The following is a 19,888-nucleotide window of genomic DNA, read 5'->3' as shown; positions in this document are numbered from 1 at the left end:
TCACATGCAACAAGCATTTGTTCTTATCTTTAAATAATTAGAATTATATTATGGATTGCGTTATTTACACTTGTTCTATAGGCACCAAATTTCTTTGCTTTAAATTTGGAAACAAAATGTCATAGCATATTTTCTTTACACCTCCAGAACATTTTGTCCCTTGTCCAACTCGATGGATGTATCAGTACAACAGCAGAGGAATTTCAGAACATGTTGAAGTGACTCCCTGCAGTTTCACTATAATTTGTGTGGAAAAATTGGCATGAGATGTACTTTTTTTTCCCCCAGTAAGAAACTCCTGCCACCATCATGTGGCATTAGCTTTGTTTTGGCTGAATCTGAGGCTGGAATAGGCACCATATTTGTGTTATATTGACACATTTTTTGGCTTTAGATCTGCACAACAATCAGAAGTCGCAGTCCCAACCAGAAAACTCTTCCTCTGCCTTGGTGTGGTCAAAAGGAAATCGATCAAAGTTGATGTAGCAGGGACCCTGAAAGAAGACAAAGTTTGGTTAAACTGAGAATTACAGATAATAATAATAATAATAATAATACATTTTATTTTAAAAAAAAGCGCCTTATCAAAGCACCCAAGGACACTGTACAAACATAAGACACTAAAAGTAAGCAAAACATTAAAAGCACAAAACAGAATAAGTGATAGAGGAAGGAAACACTGTGGAAAGATGTATATGGACTTAGGAGGGATAAGACTGTCTGAACAGATGAGTTTTAAGTCTGGATTTGAAGAGAAGGACGGAGTCCACTGTACGGAGATCAGGAGGGAGGGAATTCCAGAGATGAGGAGCCGAGCGACTAAACGCCCTGCTCCCCATTGTTGCCAGACGTGCCGGGGGAACGGAAAGCTGATGGGTATGGGAGGAACGCAGTGTGCGGGAAGGGGTGTGTGGATGAAGGAGATCAGAGATGTAAGATGGAGCCATGTTATGGAGTGCCTTAAAAGTGATGATCAGTATTTTGTAGATGATCCTTTGTTTGATGGGGAGCCAGTGGAGTTGTTGCAAGATGGGAGTGATATGATGAGCAATGGGGGTCCGAGTGATAACACGTGCGGCAGAGTTTTGGAGGAGCTGCAGCTTCTGGAGGGACTTATTGGGGAGGCCAAAAAGAAGTGAATTGCAGTAGTCAATGCGGGATGTGATCAGGCTGTGAACAAGAATGGCAGTAGTTTGGGAGGTGAGGTGTAGTGGGTTTCTGACATGCTAATACCAGATTTTTAATCCCTTTTTAAATCCATATAATTAAAATGAAGGACAATAAATTAGTTTTTGTTTCTTTGGCGGTTTTGTCACCTGTTGCTGATCTATGCAGTTAAGTTAAAAACATTCAGAGTACCGCAAACAAACAAATAAATAAACAAATGTTGGCTCAGAACCTAAAAAGTAGGTCAGCAACTGAAATAATTCAGTGTAAATCTTAAATATGGTTTGACAGTGTATAAGCATTGATGATTTCTTACAATAAGTTCTTCATATTTCACCACACAGTTTTCAATTAATGTACTAACTTGTGACTTAAATGTACTCTCTTCTTTTTTTAACAAGATTTGCAAGATTTTTGTTATGGCTACAAAACTGTACATTACTCTTTTTCTCTACCCTAAAGGAAAGCATTCATATTTGTATGGCCTGCCGTGCTGGTGACGTACAGCACAAAAAAATAAATAAATAAATAAAAGCAGTATGACGTCAGAAAATGTGCCACATTCTGCAGGTTGGAAATAGAGGTTGTGCAACACCCTACATGGATGACTCATCCTTGATTGCAGTGGGTCTGCTCAAAATGTGTAGAAAAGCAGAAAGTTATATTAGATAAGACCAGGGTTCACTGAGTCCTGAACTAAACTGATTCAAGATTATACAAATAAGTCTTTGTGTAATCTTTATTACTAATAAGTGTACTGTCTTCTTCTAGCTTCCGTGAAGGCTTCCACTTTTCATTTAAACATTAAAACCCTCTAAGGCCTGTGCTGCAGACTTGCCTTGCGTATGAGCCGTACTGTCGGGGCATCAAGTTGACACATGCGCAGCTTGTGCCAGTTCATACTGCTGAACCACCTGAAGGGAGAAGAAGAGAGAGACAGAGCGATAGGGAGATGGGGGAATCTTCACTTATATTTTATTCATGAATATACGCTAAAAAAAATTATCATTATTTTAAGGCAGAAGCATAGACCTCAAATATAAGAAAGTATGGATGCTCATAAATGTTCATGTTTTCATGACTTAAACACAACATGCCAGCTAGGAAATTCATGTGCCTTTTCATTTAAAAAGTACTGCATATGATATGTTATAAAGTATTTAAAATTGTAATGTAACACTGCATTTAAAAATAAATTATTTTTAACACTTAGGATGCAGATTAGCTGCATGTATTCTCAGTGTATGTAAATTTAAACTTCACAGTGTGAAGTAGCACTCCATAAAGCCAACCCTGTATGTATGGTGCATTCATAGTTAACATATTTTAAAAAAGCAGCTACTCAATTCATTAGCTGAGGATGAAGCAGCGTGATTAAAATCTCAGCCTAATCTCCACCAAACAGTGTAGACAGCGCCACGGTGAGAGACTGATTGTGATTTTTTTAGGGATTCGGACTTAAGTGGAAAGTTGCAATGGTTACCTGTGATGCCGAACATCTTTGATTCCATTCTTGGTGTTTCCTAACCTCTGACCTGGCCGAGGTCTGCAGACAAACATAATTTAGAGATAAGCCATCCTAACGCTTCATGTGTTTTATATTTCAAGATGTGTATTCAAATAATTTAAAATGCATCTGAATGAAGTGTCTAAGTCTCTAGATAATTTATGCACAATCAACTTCAACTGTTCATTAGAAAATATACACATTAATACATGTTAGTTTGTTAGTTGTTGCAACATTCTTCTTACCTGCACAATTTGCTGATGATAGACTTGGCTGCTTCATTAAGGTAAGGTGGAAATTTAAGGACCCCGTCCAAAATTTTGGCATAAATCTTCTGGGGCTCTGAGCTTGAAAAGGGAGGGCTGGCGGTTTTAGAAAAGTAAACAGAGCTGTTAAATCTTCAGGTAAAGAGAAAGAAAGATTCACAAATCAACATTTAGACATGCTGTTTGTAACCTGAATGTACAACTGCAGGCACTGAGCCCAGTAGATATCAATGATACCTCTCTGCTGCCATCTACTAGTCATTGGTATAGCTGTTTGTAAATTACAAAATCCAACTTTAGAGAGTACTGAGCTGTGATAACTTTGTGAGACTTTAAGATTTTTCTTCTTTTTTTTTTTATCTAAAATGATTACCTTCCCACCAACAGTTCAAAGATGAGGATGCCAAGGGACCAAAAATCAACTGCAAAATCATGTCCCTGATTCTTGATGATCTCTGGAGGCATGTACTCAGGAGTGCCAACAAATGAGTATGTTTTCTCACCACGCACCAACTCCTTTGCAAAACCAAAGTCAACCTGTACAAAGAGAAACACCCACATACAAATAACATAGTAGAGGAATCATGCCGACAGAGTCCCTCTTAGTGCAAATGCATAATATATGGTCATTTTTGTGTGGCTAAAATTGACCAAGACTAATTTTGCCTTTAGTTCATGATGTGGAGATAAACAAGCACTTTCTCACATATGGACCCACCAGTTTGATGTAGCCCTTCATGTCCAGCATAAGGTTCTCAGGCTTCAGATCCCTGTACATGATGTTCTTCTTGTGGAGGTAGGCGTAGGCCTCCACCACGCAGGCAGTGCAGAACACAGCAATGGGTTCGTCAAAACGTCCTCTAGTAGTCAGAGATGAAAGGGTTGTTCTTTAGAAACTTTTCTGCAGCCATGATATTCTTTTACATTGTTTGTCGTTGTTTTTTTTTTATCTAAAATCTTCTTTTCTTTTTTTTTTTTTTGGGGGGGGGGGGGGGGGGGGGGGGGGGGGGGATACAAAAAGCTCCATAAAACATGTGTGACATGGAACAGGTACAGTTATCTCTGTTGGGTTTTGTGCAAAAAGTGACGTAAAGATGCAAAAGCAATATTTCCAACCAATTAGCTACTGTGAAAGAAATTTAGCTGCATATGGTAATCACTCATATATACTCATATAATAGTCACATGTATATTCAGTTTTCTTTATTATTGTTAATCCATTCACTATTACGTTTTCATATTATGTGTTCTCATTTTACAGAATACTGAAGATACAGTTTTCATTGTGTATGCGTGTGTGAGGTCAGACTGACCACTGTCTTCCCAGAGCTCAGATATGGCAGAGTTGCGATTGGTTTTCGACCTGCTAGATAGTAATAGTTGTTTGTGATATCAGCTTGTTGTGGTTTGTGGGCTTTGTCTGAAAACTGGAAGAAAGTGCCGCCACTCAGTCTTCTATTCCTCATTTATTATTTTGCTGTTTGACCTTCAGCTGGGGATCAGCTGAATAAAACTGTTTCTCTCTGGTGAATCCCCAGTCTTTCCCGACTTCACGCGAGTCGGGACGACCACTCTCATTACTTGCAAGCAATTCTTTATTCAATACTTCTCATGTAAATAAGCCTTATATACTTTTACTCATTCTAGACTCTTGGTAATTTTTCTACAACACTACTTGCAGAAAACTCCTTTTTTTGATTAGGAAAAATAATTTCCAGTTGATTTACACTTAATTCCGACTTGTGTAACAACCCATGCCGCTTTATTAAGCTCAAACCAGATAAACATCTAAACATGGATCATAAATCACAATGTTTTATCAATAATTTTTACTCACACTTCTTTCAGTTTGGTCCAGATTTCACCACCTCCACAGAACTCCATCACCATGTAGATGTATCGTGTGTCTTTAAAGGCTGCATAATGTCTATAAACAATGAAAGAAAATATTTTCAAGTCCAAATTTTATTACATCTCATGCTCTTTGAACTGCTGCATACTGTCTTTAATGGCAGATACCTGACGATGAAGTCACACTGGATCGCTTTGAGGATTTTCTTCTCAAATATCATGTGCTCCTCTTGTCTCTTGGCAACAATTTGCTTCTTGCTGACTCGTTTCATGGCATAATATTTCCCATGATTTATTGCGGTTACCTAAGAATAAAAATAAAAATCATCACTATTTGTGCTTTAAAGAAAACACTCAGATTTACTGGTAATAAAACCATCGGTGTGTTGTTTCAAATGATGTGTTTGTTTTTATTCTCTTTTCTGAGGTGTTTTTCTCTTTTTGGTGCCATTTTTTAAAATTGTTGTTTTGTTTTGTTTATCATTTAAGGTCTCCTCCATAACATCTCTATCTCTTTGGTTGTCTTCTTAACCCCCTTATCACTGGATCAGAGAGAAATCCCAACAAAAATGGCCTTTTTTTTCTTTTTCTTACTAAACTGTGAGTTTGTAACATAACAGCTGGCCAGTGTTTTCCAAGAAATTAAGAAAATTCTACATATTTATACACATAACTGAACTGAAATCTTTGAAAATACTCTTACATAACAACAGGCAAGACAAACTCCTCACCAGCTGTACACGGCCAAATCCTCCAACTCCGAGTGTGACAGGGTCACCTTGATAGCGACCCTCCTGATATAAAACAGGAACAAGATCCTTAAACTGCAGAGTGGAGCTGGGACTGCAAAAGACATGCAAAATGTAAGGAGTCAGTTTGTGTGATTTGTACTTTGTTTTGTTAATTTTTTATTAGACTTTAACAGCCTCACCTTGACTTCTCTGGAACGTTTGCCTCCTGCATCACTTTAGAGCTGGAAATAAAAAATAAGACAGAATGTGAGCAGGAAGGTACCTGGAACAGGCTTTCATTTCCACATATGGAGGCAATAATTTGTGGTTTTTGGTTCACGGTTTCATGGTTTTAAAATACATACTCATCAAATAGTTCCAGGTGCTCTACAGGAATCGTCTCTTCAAAGACCCTGAAAACAGTCATTGTTATTCAGCTCAAGCATGAGTAAAGAGGCATATAAAAGAGCAAACACAAAAGTAATGACAGAGATCAAAGGCACTCTCACTGCAGGCCCTGACTGAACAGCAGTGCTGCTTTTATTTACAGTGAAAATTCAGACTCACTCCTTGTCAATGGAGAAGCAGGTAACAGGGCCATCAGCAATGCAGGTGGCAGTTCTTAAGATCTCTCTGCAAGAGTATAAACACAAAAAATGTGTTTTTATCTGTGTGTTACACATGAATTTGGGTGGAGATGTTAGATATTTTGTCCCACAAAATATATTTAAATTGAAGTGCTGCATTAATTTGTTCATCACGAGGCTTCAGAACACATTAGAAACTATAACAGCAGAACACAAAAACAGGCTCATTAAAGAAATCTTTTCATTGTCAGGCTGATTTATCTTTCACATCACTGTGCAGTTTAAGAATAATGTTGGTTTTCTGCTTAGTTCTTGTTTTCTGTAATGACTGCAAACTGTTTTTCACTTTCAGAAAATAACAATCAAGTTATACCATCAAAATGGCTAAGATGGGGAAGATAGCAGTGCCTGTTGGGCAAGGAGCTCACAAATCTCTTCAAGCACGACATGTGTTTCCATGGTTACCGTATGAGGGCTTGCTCCCCAAAGTGCTCCCCTTTTCCCATACTGCGAATCTGCTTCTGATGTCCATTTACATTCTTGGTCACCAAGACCTGTGAAGAAGATACAAGTTATAGTATAATTTTTAATAAAGAGCTATAGATAAAACCTTACAGTCATACTTTATTGATTTATTTATTTATTTATTTATTTAATTAATTTGTTTAAAGAGGAATCAACATTACATATAATATCCTCCACCCACCAATGATAGCTACACATTACACAAAGTAGACAGTCATGTTTCATTATGTGTTTGCTGACATGTTCCAGATTACCTCTCCTTTGAGGATGATGTAGAAAGTATTTCCTTCTGTTCCTTCACGAACTATAACATCTTTGTCCTGGTACTTCACCTGGAAAATAATAAATAAAAATGAAAACTATACATAAAGACTAAAATTACTTTATTTCCCAGCTTAACTGTGCAAAAATGACATTCTTATGTTTAGGTTGGTAAAAAATAACTGATCCAAAGTGTTATAAAACATGTTTAATTAAGTGTATTTCCATCTGCTTTTACTTGAAAATTTCAGAAACACACACCTCCTCCATGGAGTCAATGATTCTGGACAACTGCATATCATTGAGGTGTTTCAGAGTGCGAGACCTGTAGCATTATGTGAAAATAAAGTTAGAAGCAAAGTGTAATGTTGAGTGTGAATGCAGACAAATTCAAGTTTAGACTTTGATCTAACCATCATCTTCACTCTTCCTTCAATTCTGGCAAAAAAAAAAATCGAAACTCACGTCTTCAGGAAGCCCATGAGTTGCTCCCGTTTCTTCTTGGACTTGTTGGTTATGATGGTTCTGTAGGTCTGTCGCTCCATGCACCACAGATGCACAGATGTCTTTGCTGCAATATTTGCAAGGTCACCAGAACATATGAACTGAATCTTCTGAACTTTTTCATTAATGTGATGCATTCTAAGCTAAATAATCCAACTTCTTTTTCTCCTTATATTTGGCCAACTCCAGTCAGCCCCCCTACTCATTGTTTTATTAACTTTTTGGCCACCTCAATGCTGCTTACAGCTGGATTTGCATGTTTATTTATGCATTTTTAAGTTATATGAATATCCAGAAACAAGGTAGACTGATATGATGTTCAGAGGTGACAAACGCTCCAAAAGTGCTACATCAATAATCACAAAATAAAGAACTATTCATACATTTAAAGTGAATAACTTGGGAGTTTTATAGATCGAACCTGACCTTTGACTGTAGCTGTCCGTTTGCAGTTGTACAGGATGGCTAATTCTCCAAAAACATCTCCAGTAGTTAGAGTTCGGAGGTCCCGGCCTGCCTGGGAGACACTGAGCTCACCAGCTAAAAGAAGCAAATTTGTTTAAAACATACTTTCTGAATGTAATTCTACAATACAAAACTATATCTATATCTACATAGATCTATATATATATATATATATAAAATGATAAAATATTTCAAAGACAACACATACTCTGTCCCCACCTGTAACTATGTACATGCTGTTTCCTTCGCTGCCTTCTTTAATGACTTCCTGCCCAGGTTTGAAGGTAGAGGCCATTAAGAGGTCCACCATCATAGCTATTTGTTCATCATCAAGACGACTGAGGAAGTCATTTTTCTGAATGGCTTTGACAATCAGACTCGTCTCGCTGGTGGAAACAGTAAAAAGAAACAAAGAAAACATCAGTGTGATCTGAGGTCACTCAAATCATAGAGAGCTCCTATCACCTAACTTACAAACTTGCTATGTATTGCTGAGGGATTTGACATATACAAGAGAGATAATTCTGTGTGGTAAATAAAAAATGCAGACTTTTTTTTTTTTTTCCAGCAGTACTGAACACCAACCTGACGGTTTTCTTGACCCTGTTTTGTGTAATCTCCAGCCTGCCAGTCTCTGGTATTGGTTCAGGGGCTATGACAGCCGCACGACTCTTTCTGAACTCAGTTTCAGTCTCATTGCTGCTCTGGGAAGGAAACTCTGCAGAAGTTAAACAGTTGGAGGGTTAAAGCTCACCATCAAAGATGGCTTATGTACAGCAGGTACATATGTGACACCCTGTTCGTGGTACCGGTGTTGGCCTCTTACCAAGATCATGATATTGACTCTGCAGTTGTTGCAATAGTTTTTCTTTTTCCTGTAGCCTTTGCTCTGTGGAGGAAAAATCATATAAATACATTTAACAATAAAAGCATTTTTTTAAAAAAGAAAGCACTGCCACATATATTTATATATATATATATATATATATATATATATATAATGCCTGGTATGTTCCTCTTTCATCCAGTACAGGAGTTGCAAAGCAAATGCATTTATGAAATGATATGACTGATATTGTATCACTGTGTACTTAAAATTTTATTTATTTCACCATTTATATATACATTAAACTACATGTTATGAGCATAAACCTTGGGTATCACCTGTTGCCTCTTTGATTGCTAACAAATTCTTAATTCAGTAGAGTGTGTAGGCTACTAAATGTGTCTAAATACTCATATGCTAGTTGTGCAATTTGACTAAATTAGATGAGCAACTCCATAATATTTCCATGTACCATACAAGTTAAGATCTATCCCAGCATGTTAGTGTGTCAAAGTTAGCCTTTTTCTTTTCTTTAATTAGATTAAGTCGAAAAAAATTACAACCATCCTTAATACACCAACTCCACCCTTGATGTTGGCTGTTATTAGTATGGATATGTAACTCCAACAGGCACATCTTTCACTGAGCTGAGTTCATACTGTTTAAAGTTCAGAGTTATGTTAACTGTTGTGCTCACCCAGGTCCTTATTTTGTCTCTGCAGATCTTTGTTAATTAGACATTGCTTTTCCAGCTGCTGCTTCAGGTCCTCTATTTTCTTCTCCATATCTACATAGAAAAGAAATGAATAAAAATCTGAGGGATGGTCTGATGTAATGAGTATACATTCAAGTTAGTACCAAACAAAATATAGTACCAAACATGTTGATGTTTGGTACTGAAGCCACTGATTTGATATTTGAATTGTTTGTGTTTATGCCTGTTTTAAAAATGACTGAACTTGACTCCACAGCCTGCGCACAGCGTGCGTGCCACTGAATAATGCAGACTAATGATGGACAGTCAACAGGGTGCTCTTAGAATGCTGGCACACCCTGAAGGATTTTGCTAATGATCTTTTACCGTTTCTAGCACTGAAAAGGGCACAAAACCAGCCAGAATAGAGCAAAAATCCTTCATTTCCAGCTTCCTGTTTGCTGCGTACTTGTGTCAATCTCTTTTATTCTTGATGTTTTAGTGCTACTGTGGTAATGGGAGACTATGAACCGCTGCCATACAAGTTGATGATTAAATTTGATTGGATCTGGCAACACAGACTGGTTGGGATGGTATATAATGAGAATTTCCACACAGTAAATCTAACTGTCTCAGGTGAAGTTACCTGTTTACAAGTTCTTCATATTTTCAACATGATGCTATCAAAAATATCCATGCCTCTATTAACAAGCTCAAAATTAGTCATAGACCATTAGTTAACCGATTATTGTCCTAAACATACTATCTCAGTAAGACTTAAGCAGACAAGCTGTTTGTTCATGATCATTGCACACTTCACATGACCCTGAACTACAGCTGCCTCACCCTGAACATTGGACAGCTCTGAGATTAGACATGATGTTTAAGGAAATCATAAAGTCACAGAGCAATAGAGCAGCAAACTGTGACAAAGAGATATGAACTGTCTCTTTGATGAAAGTCTACAAAGAAGGTGACAAGAAGATGGATAAGAAGCTTTACAACATTTCCAGCAATCAAAATAACACATTTTCAGCATTTATTCAACATCCAAAGAGGCATAGATATGATTAGACAAGGACGGAAAACCATGCAGCTGCCCAGCCAACTGTTAACAAGCTTGTGTAAAACAAACATGTCTATGCAACAGCTTACAAGGATTTGCTTGACAATGGTCTTTTGTTAACCTGTTACCAAAGCACAGGCAATAAGAAGTGTGCATAAACACAATTTATGAGCTTTCTAGGAACTTGCTGCAATGAAAAAAGGCAGCTGAAGCAGAATCAGGAGATAACTTTTAGTGCATGCTAGTCAACATTTAATGAGGGAAAACTACACACTAGCCTGGGCTCCACCCAGATACCCCCACAAACAGGTACATGTGTTGCAATGACCAAAAAACCCTGATCTGAATTCTAAAAAAAAGATTTACATCTGATAGACAGTATTAATAAATAATATTCATATAAACCAATGCTTCATGCAGCAAATTATTCTGGAAGAGGAGGAAATGGGAGTTCAGCAGAAAAACCTGTCTGATTTTCACCTGCACAGCAGGAACATGATGCTGGCTGCCATTATACTGATATACACAGCATACTGTTGGCTTCCAGCTGATTTATTAATAATTCATGGCAATGTATAACTACAGCTGAATTCTCATAAGACATACAATAATAGAATACATCTAGACTGGTCTGTTTTAGACACACTCTCCCTGGACATTATTACCTTTAATGACACAAGCAAATTTCTGCCTTTGCGCTTCATGTAATTATTTTATAATGTGAAAGTCATATAATATTACTGTTTTAAGTAAATAAAAGCGACAAGACAAAATCTGTCAGTTTGTACTTTATACACAGTGAAACACATATTAATAAATGCATGCCGAACAGAGATAATACACAGCTCTAAAAGCACCATAGACATGCAAAAACAGATTGTCTCACCTGCAGAGAAAGTGAGTTGAGTGACGGTCCTGCCTAGAAAGGCCACGTGAATCAAAGAAGACAGATTATCATCCAAAACTGATAACAATATCCACTTTCAGCTGTAGACTAGTTTTTGCCTCCTTGACCCGTTTTACCCCACAGATGGTCTACAACTTGGACACACCTGAGCAAATGTTCAGTCAGCAGCCCCTCTTGCATTACAACCTTTTCTCCTTTATCTACTGCAGCACACTCTCCAGCCTACAATGATGTATCTGTGTTTCAGCCTCACTTTGTTTCAACTTTTCTTGCACTCTCTCTCAGCCTTTCCTCTTCTTGTCTCTTCCTCTATCTGTTAATCTTAGCAGCCCTGGTGTTGAATCATTAACCATAACTAGCTGCTATTTGCACTCCCATACAGTAACACCCAGAGTTTTGGTAAATTTTCAAAGGTGGGGTCAATCAAAACAGATCTCAGATTTCTGATTGTCTTGTCCTGGGCTCTTTTTAGACTCAGTGCAGGATGTAGGTGAAAAAAGGATCCTGGCAAAACTGACATCCATGCTGGACCATGAGTCCCAACCCCTGCAGGACGGCCTGTCTGCTCTGCAGAGCAGCTTCAGTGACAGACTGATCCATCCTCGCTGTGCGAAGGAGAGATACCACAGGTCTTTCCTCCCTGCTGCTGTCAGACTCTATGATGAACACATGTAAACTGCTCCTATTACACCGGATCTCTCTACAATCTCTCTGCAATATCTCCACAGCCGTCTTTTAGAAAGGTGTGCAACATTTTTTACTATTCTGTGCAATAGTTATTTCCATGCAATGATTTCAATACACACTCTTTATTATTTATGTACATATTTATATTTAGACATTTGTAACATATTTATGTATGTATTTATGTACTGTACATACTCACTCTGTCAGACCATATACTGTACATATTTATGATAGTGTATTGAACTTTTGTTGTCTCTGATACTTTCTTTTGTACTCTTTTGTGTTCTCGTTTGATATCGCCTGTGTGCTATTGCTTACTACACCTATTGTTGCCACAATGCAATTTTTCCACTGAGGGACCAATAAAAGGTTTTCTTATTCTTATAATTCTTAGATTAAAGCTACCAAAGTTGGAAAGTGCCCGCTTGTTATTGTTTTTCCACAGCGTAAATGCCACTGGAAATTTTCCAGGCCACAAATGAAGCTAAATAGGGTTGGAGGGTTAATGTTGTGGCAGAGGGCGTGGGCTTTTTTTATTCACGGTTAATTATTAAAAAGGCTCTGGTTAATCAGCAACATTAATGACTCCACAGCTCAGAGATAAAAGACCTGAGATTTGAGCGGTGGAACAGGAGGGGACTCACTAACAGGCAGTACAGGTGTTATCGCATTTTTCCACTAGGATCAGTTGGTAATATGTCTTTATCCAAACAAGTCCGGGCAGAGTTGTGTGCATGCATTGCTACTGATCATAGTCATTGATGTGAAAGTGTAATCTAAATTTAGCTTCCAGCATTTTTATTAAACAGGTGAAATCACCAATTAGTAGTAAAATCCCTTTAATGTCATTCTTTATTTCAAGATTTCTGATGAACATCAATGGATTGGACTTTGAGACAGACTCTTACAAGTATAACAGTGTTCATATAAACTATAAACTAAACTAGTCACACGATGCTGCATCAGCCATTTATTATGTAGTGGTCTTCTGGGCATTTTAACTGTGAAGACCATGAAAGCCACCCCAGTCCTGGCATGATCTAGATCCAGTGGGAGCTGTGGGGAAGGGTCGTTGCTAGCCAAGCTAACGTCACACTACTCACTTTACAATGTCTTTCAACATCATAAATGCTCCTTCAGAAAAAGGCTGCTACACTCTAAATGTGGGACAAAGCGGCATCACAGATCCTTTCTTCTTGTGGTGGTCAAGCTGTACAACCAGCACTCACCCAGACTTGTGCTTACATCCCATTGTGAAGTATTTCTTTAAGATTTAATATCTTGTTTTCTCACCAATGTGCAGTTAACATTGACATTGAAAGTGCAATACCCGTTTACACTCTTCATTTAGCTATCTTGTCATTTTTACTGTTTTTTCCTTGTTTTCTAGTATTTAATATTTTGTCTTACCCTCTATATGTTTACTTTATCATGCTATTGTAACTATCTTTTTTGCTGCCGTAACATGGTCATTTCGTAATGAAATAACACCAAAATCAGGCTATAATGCATTGTGCCCAAATATTGCAACTTTATTTGACATCAGCATAGCAATAATACTGTGATTGCGTTTACAGCCTGGACACAAAAACAAAGAAAGGCAAAACTGTCAGTGATTTTAGAGTGAATAAAATAACAAATTATATTGAAAAGAGACACATTTCCTTTTTAAAACTCATTATCGTGCAGCAAACAAAAGGCCGACAGTAATCCCCACTAGCTGCTTCAAAATCTTCATGGTCATAAGTCACTGCTGAACACATTTCTCTTAAAGAATGACATAAAACAAGTTTGGCTGTTGTTAAAATAAAAGCATGAATCATAAATTAATATAAACGGCATTAAATTAAGTGAGGCATGTTTATAATAAGTGCTCTTGGGAATACAAACATTTACCGTGTCTGCATTGTATTACATTCATGACAAATTTATGTAAAGCACATTAAAGAATTAGCATGTAGCTCTAAAGTAGCTATAATTTTGACATTAAAAACATTACTTCATCATCCTGTTTTCTAACAATATGTGCAAATGACAATCAAAAGGCAGGTTGTATCAAAGGATTTCACAAGCAATATTTTCTTGACAGTAAGTGCAAATATCTAATATATGTGTGTATATATATTTTTTTTTTTTTTTAAACACACTGAACTCATCTTATCTTCATTGAATGTACTGCATCTTTTGACATGCAACCAATCACATGCAGGGCTAATCTTTAAGTGTTACACACTTCAAGAAAAGCAAAAGTGGTAAGAGGAAAAGGAAAGAACTTCAAGCACACATTTTCATATCAAGGAATGAGTTTGAATATTTTTTTCCCCACACACACAATTTTATACTTGTGCAAAAACCAATACGACGCACTTAACATTTAAGTGACAAAATAAATAAAAATACTGTATATGATCTTACTGTGCGCCTACAAGCGGAAGCGTTTCACATGCGCCAAGATTTCATGAATACTTTAAAACTCTTTGAAAATCTGGTATGACTGATTGCTGTGATCGAACCTGAGAAGATGAGGAGGTAGATTAGCAGAGCTGCAGTGGGGTCAAATACATATGCAATACAGTCTGTCCTCCTTCTGAAAACATGAATAAAAGCATGTGTGTGACAGGGTGACAGCATGCAGCAATAACAAATGCAATTCTTTGAACTCTTAGTCTGCTGCCAAGGTGTCAAGATGGCTTCACCCCATGCACCAAGGAGGATAAATTATCAGATTGTTCTCTGCAGTGTCAGTCAGCTGGATTATTTGTATTAATGGACAAATTTGCCAGAAGGTTTCAGCACAGATGGGGCTTTTTTTAAGTGATTTTTTAAGGGAAATTGGAAACTTTTTATTCAGCCTTGGCTGAGGTACGCACACTTGGACTGCTCTTGTATTTTTTAACCATCATTCTGTCATTCATTCATCTACTCCTCTGATACCGCAGGCTTTCTTTATGTCCTTCGGGTTTTCGAACACTGCTTGGACAAACTGGCCAAACAGACGCTCCATGTAGCTCTCCCCTCGCGGAAACAATCCCTGCAAGAAGGCGATGTGTCCACCGTGGGCTGTCAGCAACAAGGCCACGTTGGGCAGCGACCGGACTATGGACACTGGAAAGGCTACGAGTGCAGAACACATATTGAAAGGTTTTAGGTGAACAGATAACCCATCAGACAAAAACTAAGATTAACAAACCGAAAAGTTGATTGAAATATGAACAAAAAGCGATCCAAAGGCTATTGTTACACTGAGACTTTTCAATATCAGATGCCACTGATCTCTAATTAGACTTCCGTCTATTTCATCTCATTTAGCTTATTAGCAAACACAAATATGGCTGATTATAGTTGTTTCCAGTCATATTTTACATCCTAATGAGTTAAAACATGGTAAGAACACAGTATGGAAAAAGAAGCCTTCCAGGAAGTTCATAAAGCCTGCTACCTTCACACTGGAGGGGGCTTTCTGATGCTCAACACGCTTTCTAACAAAAGGGTTCAAAATAGACAGTTTTGACATAAGCCTTCAGATGAAAGCATTAACTAATACATCTCGTGTGTGCATCCTCTTCTCCATCCATCCTGTCATCTACCCACCATGCTGGGGAGAGAATGGGTCATCCGCTGCGTTGAGACACAAGATAGGAACTGCAGTTTGGGGGAGTTTTCTGTCCGGGCTGGCATCATGGTAATAATCCAAACAAGTCTTGTAACCAAAGAGCAGAGATGTGAAGCGTTCATCAAACTCGCGGATAGTCCGTGCCTAGAGAAGAGAATAGTGAAGAGGAAACACTATTACACCAGTAAGAAAATGATATGTTGTGGGATTTATTGTGCCAAACCTTCAGGACGTAGTCGACATCCACCACTTTGTCCAGAATCTTCCTGTGCCTGTGAGAAACATAGAAATGTTTATAAACTGAGACTGGCTACTCATTAAAATAACTTCAAGAATCAACCAGCCTGACCTGGAGACGGCACGACACAGCCCATGTGTGAGGTATTTATTGAAGAGCAGCCAGTTGAGAGGTTCCTCCATCGAGTCAGAGGACTTCAGAGCATTCCAGGCGACAGAGATGGTGATACCTGCCACCATCCCCGATTCAGCACGCTTACGGGCCAGGTAGTTTAACAATATCATGCTGCAGACAGAAAAAGATGGGAAAACAAAGAAGATGACAGTAAGGGGTAATAGTTAAAGGAAAGCTAGACTGAAGTCAAATCAATGCTACATATGACTAATTTTCTCACAGAAATTAACAATATAAATCTTACCCACCCTCCTAAAGATACACCAGCACCAAGCACAGGAGCATGAGGGTAGAGACCTTTGACATGTTGCACCACACGTTCAAGATCTGAGGTATTAGCAGCACAGTAGGTGACTGGTGTCTTGAAGTAGCAAAGAGAGAGTGGGAGTGTTACATTCAGTGTAAGAAATTGTGTTAGAGCTAAGGTTATAGTCATATTTATTGGTCAACACTTCACAAATTACAAAAACAACTTGGGACATTTAAAAAAAACTCATAGGCTTGCAGATGGTTATCATTAGAACAGAGGTAGGCAAGTTTAGTCCCAGCGAACCACAGTCCTGCAGGTTTTAGAGGTTTCCCTCTCCAACACACCTGATTCTAATTAAATGGAACCAACAGCTTATTAAGTTCTGCTCAGTAACTCGTTCATTTGTGTTGTAAGGTGTGATGAAACAGGGAAATATCTAAACATGACTGCGGCTCTTTAGGGCCAAACTTGCCAACACCTGCATTAGAAAACAATCACATATGCATCTGCAAAAAAAAAAAGAAAGAAAAAGAAAAAACATAATATGGCTGGAGCCAGAGGCTTTGTCCAAACATTACTCAGACAGTAAAAGAATTTGCACTTTTAAGCATCTTCTTTTAAACTTTTCATCTTTTTTACAGAAGACGGAAATTAACTTTACGTTTATCATAATGAAGAAATGTTTCCTGGTACAGTCGTGTGTTTTTATATAACCCTGATTCAAAAAGAAAGTTAGATTCTGTGTAAAATGTAAAAATGCAATAGCTGACAAATGACTGAGAAATGTCACTTTTTTTGTTGTTTTGTTTTGTTTTTTAAATATACACTGATACACATAAGAAAGGAAAAGTTTAGTAAGTTTAGTACTTTACAAATAAACTGATAACAAATCCAACAACTACACAGGTCAACTGGCTGCAGGTCAGCATAACTCAGTTATTAACAATAATGTGAAATTTTAAATAATTTAATCATTTATTTAATTAATTTCAATAATATAATTTACAGATGTAGAGAATCCCTAAAAAATCACCAGGGCCAAATGGCTGTGATCTTCAGGTCTTTGAGTGTCACTGCATCAAGTACTAATACAATTCAGGTTTGTTTTTTTTTTTACCTTTCAGTGGATTTTGCTTTTATTTACATTTTAAGCAAGGTCCAAACTCCTTTGGAAATGTGGTTGTACCTTTTGGACAACAGCAGAACTATACTGGGTTAAAGGGGACCCTACTATTAGTATTGTTTCATATTTAATTTTGTCCTTTTTTGGCCGACTATGCACTAGTTCTAACCAGGCATCTTCACTGATTTTCTTTTCTCCATCTCTTTGAAAAGGTATTAAAATAAGACAAAAAGCTATCAGAATGGATTACGTTTTTAAATAAATGTTGTAATGCCACATTACTACATTATCATTTCCTTTCACACTTCCTCTCTGTTTGGCACAGTTAGTTTGAAACATTGTCAAATCTGCACCAACAAACACGTGTATGTGAGCTTAGTCTGTTAAAATGAGCCATACAGAGGAAATAATCATCATATTTACCAGCAGCTCCTCCCCTCCAACCCCCCTGTTGTTGAAGACCACACATCTGAAAAGATTGGAAATAAAGTGTTTCTATGGAAACAGCTTTAGCCGCTATAAGACACAGTATGTGAAGTGAAAATTTTCCACTGAGTGCAACTATTTTTAGGAGAAAAATGAGGAGAACTGCTGACCTGTAGCCATGGCGTGTGGCCTGGTTAACAGCGTGAAGCACATAGGACTGCTGGCTGTTCCCTGTCAGGCCGGGAAGGATCAGTACTGTGGGGCGGGTGGAGGATTCTGGGTATTTGTTACTGGCCTGATTGTCCACCCAGTCCAAAGAAATCTGTCCACCATCAACCGTACGAATCAACTCACTAGGAGATAAAAACAGAGGACAAAAAAAAATAACTTTATTCCAGGTTAAATTTACAGTTGTGTAATTCAAAATATTAAGACTTTGCTCCTACTTTCGATAAGTGACAGGTGGTCTGGATTTAAGGAGGGCACAGACCAGGGTTTGAAACCGGCCTCCCCAGCACCAGGGAGTTGGACTGAAGCGCTCAGCAACCACAGGACAGTGTTTCTGGAGGAATATGCTGAAAGCCTTGCTACATATTAAGACTGGTGTCTTGAGAGGAAAAAAATTTAAATAAAAACAATGGACAGCACAGGAGTTTTAAATTACATACATACACATACAATCTGCTCCTTACACTGTTTAGTACAATTGACTTGTACAGATCCAGTTGTGGGCAGGAAATCAAGCATTTTCCAAGTTTGATTTAGATTTCTACACTTTTCACAATTAAGTGGAGGAAAAACATGAAATTTTCACAGATCCTCATTTTACCTTGATTGTCTGTAATTTTGCACCAAATTGTCTTCATGCTTAATGTCGAGTAATTTTCAACGAGTACAGAAATTAACACCCTTTGAGTCTATAAATACGTATATTGAAAATGTATTAATAAAAAGACACGCACTTTTTTTAAAAAAAAAAAAAAGGAGGCAAGAAATCGAATAGAAAATATTAAATAAAGAAGGTACAGTTTCATATGCAGCATGGCATAAGAAATGTTAATTCATTACAATGTAATTGAACAACTCAGTTAAAATTTAAGAATAGTATAAAGCACAATAAGGTGATTTTTGTAATGAAATAATGATAATAAAGCGGATAAAGTTCAGAAATGAACGCTAACCTTGAACGCTGTAACTGACCTGACACTTGCGGCCCCACAGATAATACAGAGCGGCCGTGAGGGAGCAGATGAACACCGTGTACGGTCTGGAAACACAATCCCAGTATGTTCTCCACAGCTCCACAATGGTTAAATACATGGTAATTATCTTTTCCTCCACCAGAAGTATCGAAAGCTAATTTGGTAGGCGACTCGTTAACTGGACGACGGAACTGACAGACAGAAATTAAAAACCAGTGCCCCACAACCTGCCTTCATTCCCAGCAGCTATAACGTTTACAGCCTCTCCGTTACTCCGACACGTCCCATCTGCTCTGGTGGTCACCGGCTGTCTGGTGTCCACTTGTGGGCTTTTACTGACCGGCGTTTCCTTCAGGAGATGCCGGGCTGCCGCTTCCTAGTTATCAGGCCATTGGCAAGATCGTTGGACAGATGTAAGCCAAAGTTCACCTCTGAACAGGGATGTCTTCTTCTTTCCCTCTTTTTAATCCAATCAGCCGATAATGTGCAATTACGCCCCCTTCTGGCCACTTTATGCTGTGATGGACCCTATCTGAAAACGCAGGCAGGCAGGTTTATCAATCTGAGGAGTGCAATTAATCTGAGGCTTATCTTGTTATTTCACACAATCCTGAAACCAAAAAAATGTATGGTATGACTTTTTTTTTTGTGGTTTTTTTTTGTAGATGATTAACCCTACTCTGCGATATCATTAGAAATATCCATTTAACAGAGCTCCCTGCTGTTACTACAAGTGAATGAGTTCTCCGTATGAATCTGAAATGCGTTATAGCTATCTTTTTTTCCAGAAACAATAGGGTCACAAGTTATTATTACCC

The 19,888-nt window shown here is 37.9% G+C and overlaps 2 protein-coding genes across 3 annotated transcripts; both read right to left on the bottom strand.

The window, feature by feature from the left end:
* Positions 1-345: 345 nt before the first annotated feature.
* On the bottom strand, positions 346-11,420 carry prkg3 (protein kinase cGMP-dependent 3). Its single transcript, XM_041976109.1, has 22 exons — positions 11,337-11,420; positions 9,388-9,477; positions 8,691-8,753; positions 8,450-8,582; positions 8,084-8,250; positions 7,826-7,939; positions 7,361-7,466; positions 7,157-7,220; positions 6,889-6,966; positions 6,575-6,663; positions 6,090-6,155; positions 5,888-5,935; positions 5,723-5,764; positions 5,523-5,634; positions 4,960-5,096; positions 4,778-4,867; positions 3,659-3,800; positions 3,314-3,477; positions 2,920-3,036; positions 2,651-2,713; positions 2,006-2,081; positions 346-494 (listed from the first exon to the last, which is right to left on the bottom strand). Exons 2-22 carry the CDS (start codon positions 9,473-9,475, stop codon positions 408-410), a joined length of 2,046 nt encoding a protein of 681 aa, XP_041832043.1. The 5' UTR covers positions 9,476-9,477; positions 11,337-11,420; the 3' UTR covers positions 346-407.
* A 2,133-nt stretch (positions 11,421-13,553) lies between these two features.
* On the bottom strand, positions 13,554-19,519 carry LOC121633884 (phospholipase ABHD3-like). 2 transcript variants are annotated; one of them, XM_041976187.1, is made up of 9 exons: positions 19,069-19,519; positions 18,315-18,475; positions 18,039-18,221; positions 17,866-17,911; positions 16,318-16,430; positions 16,007-16,180; positions 15,881-15,929; positions 15,636-15,801; positions 13,554-15,158 (listed from the first exon to the last, which is right to left on the bottom strand). In XM_041976187.1, exons 1-9 carry the CDS (start codon positions 19,186-19,188, stop codon positions 14,956-14,958), a joined length of 1,215 nt encoding a protein of 404 aa, XP_041832121.1. In that variant the 5' UTR covers positions 19,189-19,519; the 3' UTR covers positions 13,554-14,955. The 2 variants fall into 2 exon arrangements, with proteins under 2 accessions (XP_041832121.1, XP_041832122.1); XM_041976188.1 differs by having other exon boundaries at positions 19,302-19,519.
* Between the last annotated feature and the right edge of the window lie 369 nt (positions 19,520-19,888).

Source organism: Melanotaenia boesemani, chromosome 22, assembly GCF_017639745.1.
Source record: "Melanotaenia boesemani isolate fMelBoe1 chromosome 22, fMelBoe1.pri, whole genome shotgun sequence".
Classification (NCBI taxonomy): Eukaryota; Metazoa; Chordata; class Actinopteri; order Atheriniformes; family Melanotaeniidae; genus Melanotaenia; species Melanotaenia boesemani.
The sequence above is the reverse complement of the archived record's forward strand: the minus strand, read 5'-3'. Positions and strand labels throughout refer to the sequence as shown.